The sequence below is a fragment of the Dermacentor silvarum genome, chromosome 8 (assembly GCF_013339745.2).
Source record: "Dermacentor silvarum isolate Dsil-2018 chromosome 8, BIME_Dsil_1.4, whole genome shotgun sequence".
Lineage (NCBI taxonomy): Eukaryota > Metazoa > Arthropoda > Arachnida > Ixodida > Ixodidae > Dermacentor > Dermacentor silvarum.
Window position 1 is genome coordinate 47,239,608 of NC_051161.1, and position 16,880 is coordinate 47,256,487.

At 45.7% G+C, this 16,880-nt stretch overlaps 2 protein-coding genes across 5 annotated transcripts in view; one reads left to right on the top strand and one right to left on the bottom strand.

The window, feature by feature from the left end:
* Positions 1 to 16,880, bottom strand: part of LOC119461161 (uncharacterized) — a 66,222-nt gene that overhangs the window by 45,849 nt on the left and 3,493 nt on the right. The window lies entirely within an intron of this gene.
* LOC119461162 (transcription factor GATA-4) overlaps positions 1 to 16,880 on the top strand; it is a 125,480-nt gene that overhangs the window by 15,163 nt on the left and 93,437 nt on the right. Inside the window, exon 1 of one of the 3 annotated variants that reach the window (XM_037722380.2) lies at positions 8,339 to 8,692. The exons of the other annotated variants lie outside the window; for them this stretch is intronic. Within the exon in view, the coding sequence (XP_037578308.1) occupies positions 8,673 to 8,692 (20 nt within the window). The 5' untranslated portion in view covers positions 8,339 to 8,672. Of the gene's footprint in view, positions 1 to 8,338; positions 8,693 to 16,880 lie in introns of those variants that run through there. 3 annotated transcript variants of the gene reach the window in all.

The following is a 16,880-nucleotide window of genomic DNA, read 5'->3' on the forward strand; positions in this document are numbered from 1 at the left end:
TGATATCTCATACGACAGTAAAGACTGAGTTGAGTAAAAAAGCGTCTGTTTCACTTCTCTCCGTACTTTTAAAAGCTGTCCTCGCGTCCAACATTCGTTGCCAATAAGCCCAAAGTCAAAGGCTCTCAAATGAATAACGACGCTCAATTCTTAGTTACCTCGTTGATAAGCGTATGAAGTAAGCAGTACCAAAGATACAGCGTTCGGTTCAAGGCTTACTTCAACGGTCGTCTTATAACTATATATACAATGAGTCGAACATAGAAGACAGACATTTCAGACACGCTGCTCACGCTATGAGCCAGCAAAAGGTCGTGTGCGTAACCTCGCAGGTATGATTGCCTCATTGTTAGACTATTAATACTGGACTAACCAACACCACAATTAGTTCACGGCCTACGCAATTTGAGTCATGACGTCACGCACCTATATAGGCCGACAGTCCGTGCATTTCAATGGGGGCAAACGGGAAATGCTTTGGGCTATTACCCTTCCACCATAGCATAGATAGCAAAAAGCCCATGGTGGAGCAGTAGCTATGGCATTCTGCTGCCGAGAACAAGGTTACGGGTTCGATTCCTCGAGACCGGATTCCGATGGGAGTGGAGTGCAAAAACCCTTGTGCGCTGAGGTTTCTGTGCCTCTGGTGGTCAAAGTTAATCCGGTGCTCCTCATTACGGGCCTACTTCACAGCCAAACTGCGGCGTTGGCTGTGACCCAGGTCTTTATTGATCTGAACCAGGTCCTTATATAAACCCCAGATCTTTATTGATGACATACGGTGCGCTAGCTTGCTTAGGTGTTGGACATTGGAGAAGTGGCCCACACCTGAATTCACCCAGCATCGGTTGCATTCGCTCGACCCATCTATGCAACTGCGGCTGTTACCTGGACTTCCGCGAAGTGAGGAAACATTGCTGTGCCGCTTACGCTCGGGCGTTAATTGCATTCACCAATGCCTATACGTGTTTGATTGGAATGGCTGATAGCGCCAAATGCAATGCCTGCGGTGTCGAGGAGACCACAGAACACCTACTGTGCTACTGCCCATCATTTAAAAACAAAAAGGCATTACCTGTGCACAGCTCTAAATCAGCTGGATAAAAAACAATTCACCTTGAACAAGACCTTGGGACCATGGCGTTAAAGATCGCAGCTACAAAAGGCCACAAATGCGCTGCTGCAATTTTTGAAAACTACTGGATTGAGTGACCGTCAGTGATTAAGCAAAAAAAAAAAAGAACAGTTACCACGTCGGCGATGTTCACAGTGGAATTTCACTTGTTCTCCTAACCTCACCCTCCCCTTTTCCCTTCACCCAGAGTAGGGTAGCCAACCGGGCTCAGTCCTGGTTAACCTCCTTGCCGTTCATTTATAATTTTCCCTCCCTCTTTATTGATGACGTCACGCGATGTAACGTCATCACTATTGTTATCTAGGTAGCTGCTGCATAATCTCGGCGGCAAAAGGTCACGTCAGTCGGGCATGTGGCTCAGTAACATTTAGCAAAGACTGCACACCGGAGTCAACGGAAGCTTAAGGCGTGGCTGTCGCTATATCACGTATCTTCGCCCCACGTATTTCACGGGCGTGAAAAAAAAAAAAAGATTAAGTAATCGGGTCGCGTGTATGACGTCGCGTCTTCAGCGCTGATACGCGCTATCCGCCCAGACAGAACGGTGGCCCCTTTCTTTTATCCGAATGACTGATACAGGATTTTCTTTTTTTTTTTTTTTGTAACGTTAAGTCGCCCCGGGTATATTTATAAACACACCACGAACCATATCTCGTAGCCTGCAGGCTTCCGAGGCGGTCGCTTTCAAATGGGCTCAGCGCGATTACAGCGCGAAATGGATAGCACATGCAGGGTCCTTCGCAGTGAGGCGGTCGGTAAGGCATCTAATCGCAACGCGCAGATATGCACGGAGGCCACACTCGCGCCCTTTAATCTGGCGTGCGCCGCAATCGCACGAGACTGCGCAAGCGATGATATCGCGATATCGCACCGTCGGCGCTGACGTGTCCTGCTGGCGTATCCTGCGGACTCTACGTTCACTGGCTCGTACACTCTGCGACTACTGCGCCTATCGGGCATGGGAGGAGACGCCGTATCACGTGTGACGTCATTGGCGCGTAGCGAGCGAGTCGGTAATGCCAGTCGTTAGGTAGAGAACACGTTGCAGTAGCGACGACTTTAAGCATGCAACTGTGGGTTTGGTTTGCTGTCGACATGGATAGGGGGCGTATATATACTGGAAAACACCCGCATGTTGAGATTTCGCCGACACGATAAGGAACTCTAGATACCCGATATAAGCCCCACGAATCATCATCATCATCATCATCATCATCATCATCATCATCATTATTATTATTATTATTATTATTATTATTATTATTATTATTTCTGCAAGATCTTTCCGGAGCTCTCGCAGAGTTCGTTTGGTGGAGGAAGCTAGTATAGCTATAGTAATATTATATATAATAGCATCGTTTTTTTCCTTCTTAACGCAACTGTCCCTGCACACCCACTCACTATTTATGCCTTCAACAGGTCTACGTCAAAATCCACAAGGGTCATAAGAAGCGTGAGGCACGTGACTGCGAAAAGATGGAAGAACGTTGAAGGTTTCACCTGACTGTCGCTAGGTGGCAACACCGATCAATTAAGAGTAGAGTCTCAACAGGTGTATGTCAAAATCCACAAGGGTCGTAAGAAGCGTGAGGCACGTGACTGCGAGAAGATGGAAGAACGCTGAAGGTTTCACATGATTGTCGCTAGGTGGCAACACCGATCAATTAGGAGTATAGAGTTCCTGTTTATTACAGGTACACTATTGCGAAATCGGAGTCACCGGATCTATTGTGACATAGAGTTACTCTATATGCTCTCCACAGGTAACGTGGAAGGAAGCGCAGCGCCATCAGTGGCCGGGAGGCGGACACACCTCCGCGCACTGTCGTCTGCGCGAGGGGCGTTTAGATATCTCGGGATAGATGGCGCCACTGTTTATCCCAGTTTGCTTTGTTCGTTTTTTTTTTGTCTTCTTTTCTATTTTTCACTTCAGATTGCCGCAAGCTGTACGTTCGTTCCGAACAAAGCAAAAGGCAAACGTTACATTCTGCGAGGAAGCAAAGAAAGCAGGTAACAGTGAAGGAAAGAAAAAGAACCAGGTAGGAAAAATGAAAGGAAGAGCTGATGATGCTTCACTCGAATAACTACTGCGATGCCATTATGTGATCCTATCATAGAATATTTAGCTAACGTAATCCTCGCAACATCTTTTACCTCATGGTTGTCTGTGAGGTATGACATTATGATGTACTGTAGCTGTCTAGTTGCCTCTGGCTGCAAGTCTACAATGCCAACGGTACAACAACGCCTGTTTTCTTTTTTTTTTCTCTTTTTTTACATGTATGCCGTAGCTATCGCTATAGAAACATACCATGCAGCTATCGCTACAGAACTCACTGCACAGTGACCATGCGTATCGCTACTTAAACACGCACAGATTCCTATACGTACGCGAGACGCTGCTATCACTTTATCGCAACCACCTCCCATTCAGCGCCATGCGGTGGAGAGCATTGCGCAATACATCGCCGTTCCTCGTCACGTGCCTCTCTACGTCACATCACTCTGTCTCTCCCCCTTCCCCGCTCCGTTGCCCTTACTCCATTAGTTCCATTCTATTTACATCCCTACATTGCCGAATACCAGGTTTTGATATGCATATGCTATCGCATTTAAAACCTTGCGACGGCAAATCGTGGATAAGTATCAGTATCGGCCAACAGACGCCTCTGAGTATTGAAGGGACAATTCATTGTAGCTCTCGTTCGCCTTGGAGACCACCGCATCAGCCCTGTGTTATAAAGGGACTTAGCCACACGAAAGCCACCCTTGTATACAAACTAACAGGATCGGCATGCACTCCTGCATGCATGTTCAAAGTCAGCGGGGCTGCTTCTCCACCATCTTGCACCGAATGCGATGAAGTGGGCGACATAGAACATTTCATTTGGTCCTGCAAACACTTCTGCACTGAAAGGAGGAGGCTTTTGCACAGCATGGGAAGAAGAGAATTTCCTCATGAACGTCTAGTCCTCCTGGACGGACCACGGATAGTGCGCAAGGAAGTGCCGTGCATTCTTCTCACATTTCTGCCAGAGTCAGGACAAACGGTGACATAGAAAGAGACGCCCAGACGCAGCAATTGCAGGCCAGTTCTGCCAGGATAACCCCGCCTGTAGTACCATCATCACCACCACCACTGCCACACTGCCTCTAAAACTAATCCACTCATCCTGCCGAGGATATACTTCTGTACGTTTTCGAAGGCCAGGCTTTGATCTTCAAAATGACATAACGTTAAAGTTTGCCCCGAACGCACTGAGACCTGTTTCATTCGGCAGCCCACGTACCATTGAGACGCTTTATAGACTTCCACCTCTTTGGTGATCTTATATAGCAACGATAGCGCCGTATGCAAGATAACGGCGATAACGGCAGCGTGGCGGCTTGGGAGTTCAGTTACGCAGGGTGACAAAACTGAATAAAAAATTGCAATTAGAAAAAAAAATGGACCTAGAGCAACATGTTACCAGAAGGTACAAGCACGCTTGTGAGTCCAGTCACACACGTGCTTCGGGTGAGCTTTTATTCAACTAAACTGCGATGTTGATGAAACAGTGGATTAAGCACTGCTGTGCGACATTCGTGTCTTCTATAAACAATGAAGCCCAATGAGGAAGAACGCATCAATAGCACTTCCTCTTCAAAAGATGCGATCAAAGGTCTGACACTAACGCTGATTCAAAGGAAATGCTTCCTTAATTCAGCGTCCTTTGCGTGACGTCCAATAATAAGCGATAGCGCGAAGCAAAATTACAACTGGAAGACGAGATAACCAAGGAAGCGCGCTCGTCTCTTATTCGTCCTCCACTTGATATATTTCTACGCGCAACCGCTCTCCCCAGTAATCATGACATACCAATTAGCCCAAACCGCTACCCAATAATATGATAATGATAACTTAATGATAATGACATCATGCAATTGCAATGTACAAATCAATGCTTTACATCAACCGATACATTTCGCGATGACGCTACTTCAAGGAGGGCACAGAATTCCATTGATTGCTCTGCCTGTTCTTACGACATCGTTCATGATAGAGTGGCCGATAACCGATCTGCATTCTCTATTTTTTTTGACGTCACAGATTACCTGTGACGAACGCGTTATCACTGTTATCTAATCAGACTTTCAACAGCGCCTATAAGATTTAAACGTGCCGCCCCACGCGCTGCAATACTTGAGTTATCCTGATAAAGCAGAGCTGAATTATCAACGAAGGTTTTTATTGGTTGCTAAACAATATTCTTGCTACCACTTTGTACTCCCGGCATTTTACTGTTCTCTCGTCGTTCGTATTTTAGGACCAGCGCTAACACGAAGTACACATAGAAAAGAGCGACACGCAAACATATAGCTCTGCCGTCAGACGAAAAAAAAAAAAACACAAAACAAGCCGCCTGTCTGCTATCGTGAGATAGATACAAGCACGAAATGGGGCGTCACAGCACTTACGTATACGTATCTGCGTATAGAAAAATTGCTAATCAAAGAAAGAGAAACATAACAGAGATCTCCTAGACTGTTTCGGAGTCCAAGGGCAATACGTTCGATTCCTGTATCTTATCTGACACAGCAATAGCTCATACAGCTATCGCTGTATTTCTCTACATCAGACTCTCTTGGAGATGGTTTTGGCGGCGTGAGTTGTGAGGTTGTGAGTTAAATATAACACAGATCGCTACCTCTGTTTCAAAATTACTTTTCTTCGCGGACGTGGGACTCGGCGTCCCAGTAAATTATGCCTCAATTTACTCAACTATGGGTGCTCACACCAGCTCGCGTCAATTTTAAACGTTCCATTCAATACAACCAAAAGGGCACTTGTTTCAATACACAACACAACAATGGTATACGCTCCACGTGGACACACTCTGGTTTACTTGACTATACGGTGAAGCGCAATAGACAGGACCAAAGACTGGCGAGACACATTGGACAAGCAACACATTGTTGTACACTGTGTACTATTAAAACCAGTACAAGATTTTACGAATGGAGCGGGGTTCACGGTACGTGAGCTCGTATTTGATTGCTAGTAAAGATATATCTTTTCTCTTCACGTTTCTATGTTGCACCTTGTTTTTGTCGCATACGTGTAGATATGTGTTTCTCTGATCGAACAATAAATTGCGTAACCAGCCACCACATAAACAGAGAAAACTATTCCGCCTCACAAAAGGGTGCCACACTTCCAGGTTTCAGGAATTCTGGCTTTCCAAATTATTCAGCTCTTTACACCTGCCTGCAAAATTCGTGATACATAAAAAAAGTTTGAAGGCGATTCAACCTCTAGTTGATGTCGATGAAAGAATGTCTTCCTGAGCGCGTTGGGTGTGAGAATGGGGTATGTATACGTTCGATATACATATTACATATATGATTCATTCTGAAAGGCCCGCAGCCTCTCAAACGACAGCGACTGAGTCTTTGACCAGAGGCGCAGCGTCTGACAACCAAGGAAGAATGCGAGAACGCTCTCCTTACGACCGGTATACCACCCGTGTCAGCCCACATTTTCGGACTGCACATACCCGCAGGATCGACTTTAGGCTGCACAACCTTCGGGATCGGCCCAAGAAAGAGGCTAGAAACACACAAAATCGATACGAAAATGTGGGGGTAACCCGCCATGAAAGACGTTGTCCTTCAATAATAATAATAATAATAATAATAATAATAATAATAATAATAATAATAATAATAATAATAATAATAATAATAATAATAATAAGAAGAAGAAGAAGAAGAAGAAAGAAAGGTAACAATATCGAACTTTCCAGCAGCGACGTGCTCTGCGCTTCACCAGTCACACAAACAAGAGCTCAGATAACACATGTCTATTCCTGGCTCCTCGCTCATGGTGCTGGAGAGCTCGGCGCTTTAGCGTCAGCACGGCACCCGGGAACCTCTGCGGGGGTACAGCCTTAGGTCGGCGTACACTCACTCACGAGCGCACGCACTGATATTCATTGACATTCATTCAACAGGTGTGAGCACGAATGTAAGTCAGCGACCAGGGGATGTATTGTGTAAGAGTCCCCTTAGTGGCCATGTCCATTTCGTCTACTGTTGAAGTTCTGATTGGCTGGGGTGGGGTGCGCTTCAGCAGAAGCCACGCGCAACAGCCAATCAGCACTTCAGCTGCACTTCACGTCCACTAGGTGGACTCTTACAGAACACCTCCCTTGGCACGTAATTCTCCACGTAAACGCGAGATCCTGTGGCGGCAGCTACAGACTCGCACGTTTCCCTCCCCTCACTTTCTACACGTCGTTCACCCTTCTCTCTACCCTTCCCTGGCCTGCCGCTTCTGCTCAGCGGCCAAGGCCAATCTCGACCACATAATGTGGGGATGCCCTCAACACTCATTACCCCCTCCCCTTAATAATTTAATTACTAGTGAGGAGTAGTGGGGGGCTGCACTGCGGAGCTCCAGGCCCGACGTTCAGGAGGCCATCCTGGGGTGGGCTGAGAGGGTAGCGGAGGATCGACTACCTCGAGTAGACCCCTTCCTCCCTCTACCCCGCTGCCCCTTTCCTTGTAAAAAGGATAAATAAAGTTGTTACTACTACTACTACCTCCCCGGGTGCGAGTGAACGCAAGTACATGAACGTGAGTGAGTTAGTGTCATTGGACGTGTTAGTCATTTGACGTGTTAGTGTTATTGGACACGAGTCTGAAATGGGTGAATGCGGGCGATCATGAGTGAACATGTGATCGTGAGTGAGTGAATACCTGTGCGTGTACACAGCTGTACTGACGCACGTGCGCCTATATCGCTGCTCGCAAAGCAGCGATCATTGCTGTCGAGAACGGTGACCGCTGCCGTTCGCAAAAGCAGCGTGCGTGTGACCTCCCTCGAGTGGATTCGCCGATTGCACACGCACACGAACACACAAACACACACACACAAAAAAAAGGAGGAGGAACACTGCGCGTCCAAGTCCGGGCACGGCTTCTTCGAACGTCGGCCCAGCGCACTTCGCCGCACGCGCTTGCTTTTCCGCGCGCGCCGTCCTTCCCGAAGTCGCAGCCGCTGCCAACGCCTAGCTATGGGGCCGTTATCTCTCGCTCTGTCCGACGACGCGGCGAGTACACACACTCGGTCGCACGCACGCACTATACAGGCTTCAGGGCGCGCTCCGACGAGGGCAGCGCTCGAGGTCCCTTATCAGATAAGAAGAGGGGGGGAGAGCCTCGCGCGGCCCTCCACGTTTCGAGCCACGCTGGCAAAGTCTCGAGGCTCGCGACGCGATGCCCCCCGGTCGTCAACGACTCCCTGAACGCCGCCTTCGGTGCCGCTCGGAGGCCGCTTCCCGTGCAAGAATCAGCGGCTCCGTTGGATGTCCTCTTCGCCGCCGGTGGTGTTGGTGGGGCTGCTCGCGTCGCCTCGTAGGTTCTAGCGCCGCGGGAAGCTGGTTCCCGTTTTCCCTATCTCCGTCGGTGCCGCCCGTCGTCACCTGTCCCTGCTACCTCCGTCGCCGCCGGCGCGGAGGCGGTGGCGGTTTGGATCGGCTGGAAGGGAGGAACTATGAAAGTGATCTACCTTAGGTGAGCTCAGATGTGTCTCCCGCTACACTTTGTGGCCGCTTGTAGTATAGTATCATCGTATACTCAGCTTGTAAGTTAAGCACGTCCAATGCAGGACGATAAGGTTTTTCGAGGAATCACCGATTACACCTGCCCCAAGCTTGCGTCATCAGGAACCAGTCTTGTGCAGCAGCCTTCAGACTAAACCCGAACAATTAGGAAGCATCTATAACTTAACTTTGACGAACACGGGTTTTAGGGAGCAAACGTCGTACGCTTTGGAAGGAAGACGCATTAAGCTGGCAGCCATTGGAGGCGCCACGGCCAAAAAATCTCCAGCACCCTCCGCAGTAGAAGAAAGAAAAGGCGTTCGAAGGATGTTCGGGTTAAGTATGACGGTGACTGTAACTGTAAAGTCTCCCTATGTATCCACTGGCCGACCACTCTTTTTCTAGATTGAGTTGAGTGAGATTGCGTGTTTTGCGAATATGGCCTTGTGATAGAGACCTTGGAACTTGAAGCGACAGCGCGCCATTCATCCCATCTAATCCGGCACGTTTATCAGAGCGGCCCAAAAAGGAAACATTACTGATATAAACGATAAAAGTTCGTAATGCAAGATAGCTGGCATCCAGAATGAACGAGGTTGACCAGAGCACGCGAGGAGCACCGAGCTTCTTAATGACTTTCTGTATATCATAACGGGCAAAAGCTTACAGGCGAAAATGACGAAGGTGCTCATACACACACATATATGGGTGGCCAGCGTTTAAAACACTTAATATACGTCACTCTTGAAATCGTGCATGACTTCCTGTCAAGCAAGTATGCGCATCGGTGATAATGACAAGGCGAAAGAGAACGACTCCGCAGAGAAGGCAGCCAGGCTTTTATCGGCGAACCATCGCCGATGTATTGCCGACGCTATACAGCTGTAGATACCATATCGCCTTGAGAGGCGATTATCACAGAAAGGCTACCGCAAATAGCAAAAACAAACTTGGACATGCTGTCAGATGGTATATGTTCTCGCTTTAAGCACAACAAAGCAATTTTGCGAATCTCTATTGAAAAAAAAAATGTAATTCGTATGAATGCCCTTAACTTTGGAGCTGAGAATGTGAATAGTTAAGGTTACCTATAGCATCTGCGTTTTTAAATTTTATCGCTGCGAGGCGCCCTTCGTATACTTTACAACCTATAGAATACACACACTTGTCAGTCTTGGTGGGATCATATATTAAGGTATTACACCTTTTTTGCGAAAGAATATAGACTTTGGTAGTGTGATTTATACTTTCGGTTCTGGTGTTCAACTCTATCGAGTTGTGTTCAACTTTACCAAGACCCAAGAGCAAAAGTAAAAGCAGGAATAAAAAAAAGTTAAAAAATAATGGAAACAGGTAACACAATAAGCTAATTGACACTGAGCGAATGAACACTGCCAGATGTGGGAATTGAGCAGTTTCCGATGTCTAACCCATAGAAATAATCACACTAACGTCGTTCCACAGCGGCGACGTTTACTTGAGCATGGTCAGCCTCCAAGGTATAGTGAACGGTATAGCGCACGTGTGGATTAGTGCATGCACGGTATAGAACGGTGTAGAACACGAACGGTACAGTGCACTAACACGTTTGCACACGGTACCATAAATTTCCGTACCACCTTCTAGAAGTAACAATTTCTCTATTATCTGTTTTGCTTACTTGGTCATTCTTCGGCTCACTTGCGGCCAATGACGGCACTACTTAATCTGCCCTTCAACGTAACAACATCGTAAAACATAACACCGTAACCCGCGGGGCACTTTTCCGGTTGAGAGGCGGTATCGCCTCGATTGTGGTATCAGTACGGGCTATTATGCACTATCGCTACGGGTATCTATGTATACGCTATACTCACGACGATGAGGATATGGGCGTCGCGCTTAAATTCCCGAGATTAGATAGCCCGGTCATCGGCTTGCAGATATGTCAGACTTATCTGGGAGTTACCCGCTTATCTCTGCTCTATATGTCCGGAGGAAAAAAAAAATATGCTTTGTAGATTTTGCGATTGCCGCATGTTTGAATGCGTTGGTATTATGCAATTTTTCCCCTATACCTTAACGACCTCACAGAGCGCATATAGCCCTAGCCCGTCGTGCTATTAAAAAATAATCTTTTGGGGTTTTACGTGTCAAAACCACGATTTGATCATGAGGCACGCCGTATAGTGGGGGACTCCGGAATAATTTGGACGACCAACGTGCACCTTAATTGAAGTACACGAGTGCTTTCGAATTTCACCCCCATCGATATGCAGCCGCCATGGCCGGGATTCGTCGTGCTATGATATAAGGGAAAGAGAAATAAAAATTTTAATATATTTCGTGCTGTCGCTGCGGTGCCGATGGCTTGTCGAGGCCCCCGTCAATTGCTTGTTAGCTACTTTCAATGGCCGATTTCACGCCTCAAGACCACATCTGAGCTCCGATGTGTGTCTCAGAACGCGAGGCTTCAGATAATAATAATAATAATAATAATAATAATAATAATAATAATAATAATAATAATAATAATAATAATAATAATAATAATAATAATAATAATAATGTTTGGGTCCCGAGGCCAATATTTTTTTTTAGAAACGTGCCAATTCTGAAAACGACGAGTTATTCAGAAGAACAAACTGGGTGTAGCGGGTTGGTATTTGCAAATACTTCGTTCTGTTGCCTTCACTCAGTCTCACTAGACTTGCCACGTGGTCATGCCAGCTTTTTTGTACGCGCTGACTGAGCCGTAGAAGTGTGACCTGATCCACTGCAGTATAAATAGACTTTCGTTGGCATTCAAGTGGCAATTTTTTTCGTCGATTATACAATGCACAGTAAGTCTATCTATCTATCTATCTATCTATCTATCTATCTATCTATCTATCTATCTATCTATCTATCTATCTATCTATCTATCTATCTATCTATCTATCTATCTATCTATCTATCTATCTATCTATCTATCTATCTATCTATCTATCTATCTATCTATCTATCTATCTATCTATTTTTACCATTGCTAGTCTGCCAGTCTCATTAACGAAAACATTGCAAGTGGGCACAATATGTAACGGGAGTACAAAAATTGAAAGAGCATAATGTGAGAATAGTAGAATACACATACATGAATCTACTTGCTAATATACAGATCTACAGTTGACACAAAAAGGCGATCTTCTACGTCCGTAATTTATGTCATAATTTATGTCAAATATCAACTCAAGGAAACGAGTAACAATTATAGATACTAATAACAATTAAGGAGTAATAATTATTAGAGGTGACCTTGGGGTAATTCCTTCGGTCCTTGCCTTCAACCGATGCGGTGATGCATGTATTTTTTTTTTTCGTCGTCTGGCACTGAATCGGGGAATGTATGTTGTCACCCAATTGCTTTTCAGCATTTGCACAATGACGATCCAATGTGTAAAATATGTGCGTGTGCTGCCTTGAAGGAAACTGCTTTAGTGTTTACATGCTAACAGTCTCCAGGAATAAGAAATTAATTTCCAGAAATAAGAACTGAATTATCTGGAAATAAGTTAATCGTTTCACTAATGATGTTTCTGAGCGATGACTTAATTTAAACCGTCGTTTATCAGTTTCTGGTGCTTTCGGGTATGTTTTGAACAAGAACGTGCCAGTCGCTGATAACTCATTCCACTCTTATGTCATACGCTGACTTGGAGGGCTAGCCTCGGAAGGGGCGGGGGGGGGGGGGGGCAATTAGAGCTGCATACTGGATAAGAAAAGATAAGACGCACTGTCTCGGCGGAGGGGGGAGGGGGACATCTTGTTTAGGCTAGAACACGGGGCGACAGCATGACTCTCCAAAGGCACGTTGAACACATGAATACGTGTATAGACACGCCGAGTTTGGTATACAAAAAAAAAAAAATACTACATCGATAAAGGCGGGCGTAGGATAAACATCGTCATCGCCATCGCTCCTTCGACTCTTCTTACAAGCCTAATCTGTTGACGGAAGGAGGTGCTCAGTAGAGCATTGTTCTGAATTGTGCAACGGCCGCACTTAGTTACGCCGAGTCACGTGTCTGCAACGGTGCAACCATTCTGTGCTGTCCGCGCTGGGAATGCGGGAAGCTCTGCGTCGCGTCCTTGCGTTGGTTGCGTCATATCCTACACGCTGAAGACTTAGTTGGATAGGCGAACTAATTCGCCACGTTTACTGTTTATGATGTGAATGGCGTCGGTACCGTTTACCAAGATATTTTGATTGGTTTCCCGGATTCAGCCGGAGGCGATTCATCGGCGATCTGCGGTCAGCCATTCAATCAATGAATCAATTGGTCCATCAGTCAGTCAGTCAGTCAGTCAGTCAGTCAGTCAGTCAGTCAGTCAGTCAGTCAGTCAGTCAGTGATTGAATGAATTAATTAATCATCAATTAGCAGAAAAATAAATAAATAGTGTATTTGGTATCTATCATCCGATCGGTTGACGAACTCCCCTGCCTTTACCTTCCTTGCTTCTTTTTTCTGCAGTGAATAAATTTCGGGGGCTGTTTCTTATTTATTTATTTATTTATTTATTTATTTATTTATTTATTTATTTATTTATTATTGCGATAGCAATTATATGGACACTCCAAAGCGGATTTATGCCGTCGGCGTCGTCGTCGCCGTGAGGTTCCGTATGACGTCAACGGCGATGAAATCGCCGCCGCGCGCCGGACGCTGTATGTGCGAGTGAAAGGGCGCGAGAGACGCGCGCTTTCACGGGGAGCAAACGCACGTCGGAGAGCAAACGCGCGTTCTGCGCCTTGCTCCCTGAAGGGCGCTGCAGAATTAAGCGTCTCTTTCCTCCTTTACAATCACCATATATAGAGAGCAAACGCGATCTTCTTCCGTCGCGCGAAAAGCCATGGGGGGACGGGTGGAAGGGAGGGTAGGCGACGTTTAGCTGCGGCACCAAAGGCGTATTTATATAAAAACGTTGCGAGGCGAGAAGGTGGGTAAGATTTCCGACGCTGCTCGACGAGTGTCCCATTCTGATCTCGTCGAAAACCTCCGAGCCGCCCCCAGAGGCACCGGCAAGTCACCAACGCCGCGCGCGTTCGGTGCGAACGCGGGCAAAACGCCGACGGCGTCGACAACAGTTCTGCGCGTTGCTGGTGCTGCTGCATGTCCAAATTTATACAGCTGATAAAACCACTATCCTTACTTCGTATAGCTCTCTACTAATTTGCTATCGCAATTGATGCTTCGCCTTTCGGGTGAAACTGCGACAATTTATTTATTATTCATTTATTATTTTCGTTCCTAATATAATCTTCCGAGGCTATACAACCTGTCCAACTGGTTACGTCGTTCACCCTCTCTCCTTCCTTGAGTAGCTCTATAGTCTTCAATAAGCAATTGGCTTCAAACTGTTCAAAAGTGCACCAATTTCCCCGTGACTCCACGCCCCTATATATATGCGATATCATAATTCCTGCCCCCCTCTCTCCATCTCCAATCCCTCCTACCGGCTGGTGATCGATCACGTGATATCCGAAACCGTTGGCAGGCTTCTTCAAAAGCGCGTTCCGAAGAGCCTGTTTTGCTCACTGCCACCGGCGTGCACCTCTCGGATGTTCACCTCATCGTCGAACCGTGACTGATACCCATAAACGGCGGTCACAAAGGCGAATTGCGCAGAGTGCGCATGCGCAGTGGGATGCGCAGGCCAGTGCAAAGACGAGGCTACACCCATCTGCCCCTCTTTCCGAGAAGAGTGGTTGCACCCACTGCTTGTTTACGCGTGCAATCCTCGGACAGGCACACATATAGATGCCACGGTGCCAGGCGATCACTATAGTATCGTCACCGTCGTCCTTGCACACATTTTGACCAACGTACCGAACAGTGTACGCATAAACTTCAAAAATAGGTTTTCTGAGATACGTTCAGCGCACGTGAGGCGGGATGTCAACTGCCTGCCGGCTGTCACAGCCTCTGGTGACGCATTAAGCTTTTAAAGAGGTCCCGCAAGGCGCCCGCCTCACGGAAGCTTTTGTAACCACAGAATAGACACTAATTAAGAAGCTGAACAGGCTTGGAAGCCATGGCGCGCCAACGTTCGCTATATAACACAATAATGCCTCGCTGCTATTGGGCACCGTATAGTGCTACGTCATGGCACAGTGAAATATGTTGAATTCAGAAGCACGAAAAATCGAGTCGAGGGTCACACTCATTTTGCTGTATTTTGAGGTTTTCGCGACCGATAACTTGGGTTTGTGTGCGTTATTTAATTGTCGTAATTATTTTTGCTCTTACTTCTTTGACGTGCTTAGAATAGACTCTAAAGCAAAACCGGTGTTTTTAAGTAAGCGTTGAAAGCCAACTTTAAGACAAAGCTCGGACGGCATGCAGAAAATATGGTCAGATACGGAAAACAGGCGATATGAACGGAGGCTATAGGGCGTAATGTAAACGCAAAGATACCAAATAAGTAATCAAATCCGTAGCAAAAGCAGTTAATATGTTCCCGCATTGTAAAAAATGCAGCACAGGAAGCTGTTAACTGGAAACGGCAGTGCAATTCACGGCACATTCTGAGTCCGTGTATATCAAAATTGGCGTTATAGGCACGAATTTTCTAGTAAGAGGTTATGGCTCTTAGTGCTGGCTGATTTCAATTCTACAATCACAACATTCCCCGTAAAGTGATTAATTAGAAAGGTTATTAGTGAAACCTTAAGAATCAATGATTGCATTTGCGATTATCCCGCACATTTTGATGTCCGCCCAGCCGTCCACCCACACACACGCACCCCCCTCCCCGAATATATATATATATATATATATATATATATATATATATATATATATATATATATATATATATATATACAGTGCGAATCGAAGACGAAAACTTTAGTATATTTGTGGAAATGTTTCTGTTCGGCTCTGTCTTTTACACGTAGGTTATTCTTTCTTACATCGCATTTTTGGCTTCCTCTGATTTAGATTATTTTACTCTTGCAAGGCTGGATACCCTATTACACACTTAAAAATGATCATTCAACTTATGACCATTTTTCTATTTCAATCGACACTTTTCTTTCCTTCTACCATCCCGGTCCTAGCCTATCCCCCTGAGTAGATTTCTACCATTTTTGATGGAATCAACGTCATCATCATAATTCTCATTGCATCATCACCGTCATCATCGGGTAAACTCAAAGCGAACCTCGAGTTACCCGCAAGAATTTACAAGTGTACGCCAAGGTTCCTTGAAAGTGTGTTGAAAGGCATTAGTATGAATGAAGAATTAGTAAAACGATATTATGCTAGCCTTACTAAAGCCCTAATTGCTTAGAACAATTTCGTTTGTAAAATAACTCCACGACAAAATACCTTCCCGTATTTCTATACATAAAAAAATTATGAAACAAAATAGTAATCACAAATTCTCTCGTATCCGCCAGTGCTATACATTTGAACCAGCAACTATTGTCACTGAAATACCTATCCGCAAATTTTGTTCCAAATTAAAAGAAAGAGATGCATTCGAGTACTTCCTTCTTCATTGATCCCAGTTTTTTATTCTATCGCCGGTTTATTACTGAACGAAAAAGGTTTCTCAGCTTCGTAAACTAGGTTTGAATTTAATTGCTTTACTCTCTCCTGGGGCTGTGGCAGTACGTTTTGATCACAGGGATGTGTTTGATTTTCTTCAACCTGCAATATGTTTGCCACGTTAATTCCTACTCTCTTAACTATCCCTATCGTGTTTCTTCCAAAGTCTTGTCGGTCTGAATCACTCAGCGAATCTTCTATTTCATCTGAATGTAATTAAGCACTGTTGTCTTGTTCTCATTTGCACTTTTCCTATCTTTTCGTTTAATTTATGTTGTCCTTTTTATCAAAAACTATTAATGTTTCTTTCATACACCCACACCTTTCTTGCCACTTCCCCCCCTTATGTGTACAATGTCACGTTTAAGACCACCATCATCACCATCATACTCATCATCATAATAATAATCACCATCACTTCCTCTGGCTCAAACCAGCTCGCCACGAGTGCATAGAGGTTTTTGGCTTGCCGTGCCGTCAGAACGAAAGAAGCAAAGTGTAGGGGAGTGCGAAGCGAGGCACTTGCTGGTCAAACACTGCCGATAAGATAAGCCTCGGGGCGTCGAGGTTGTCGCAAGAGCTGCCGA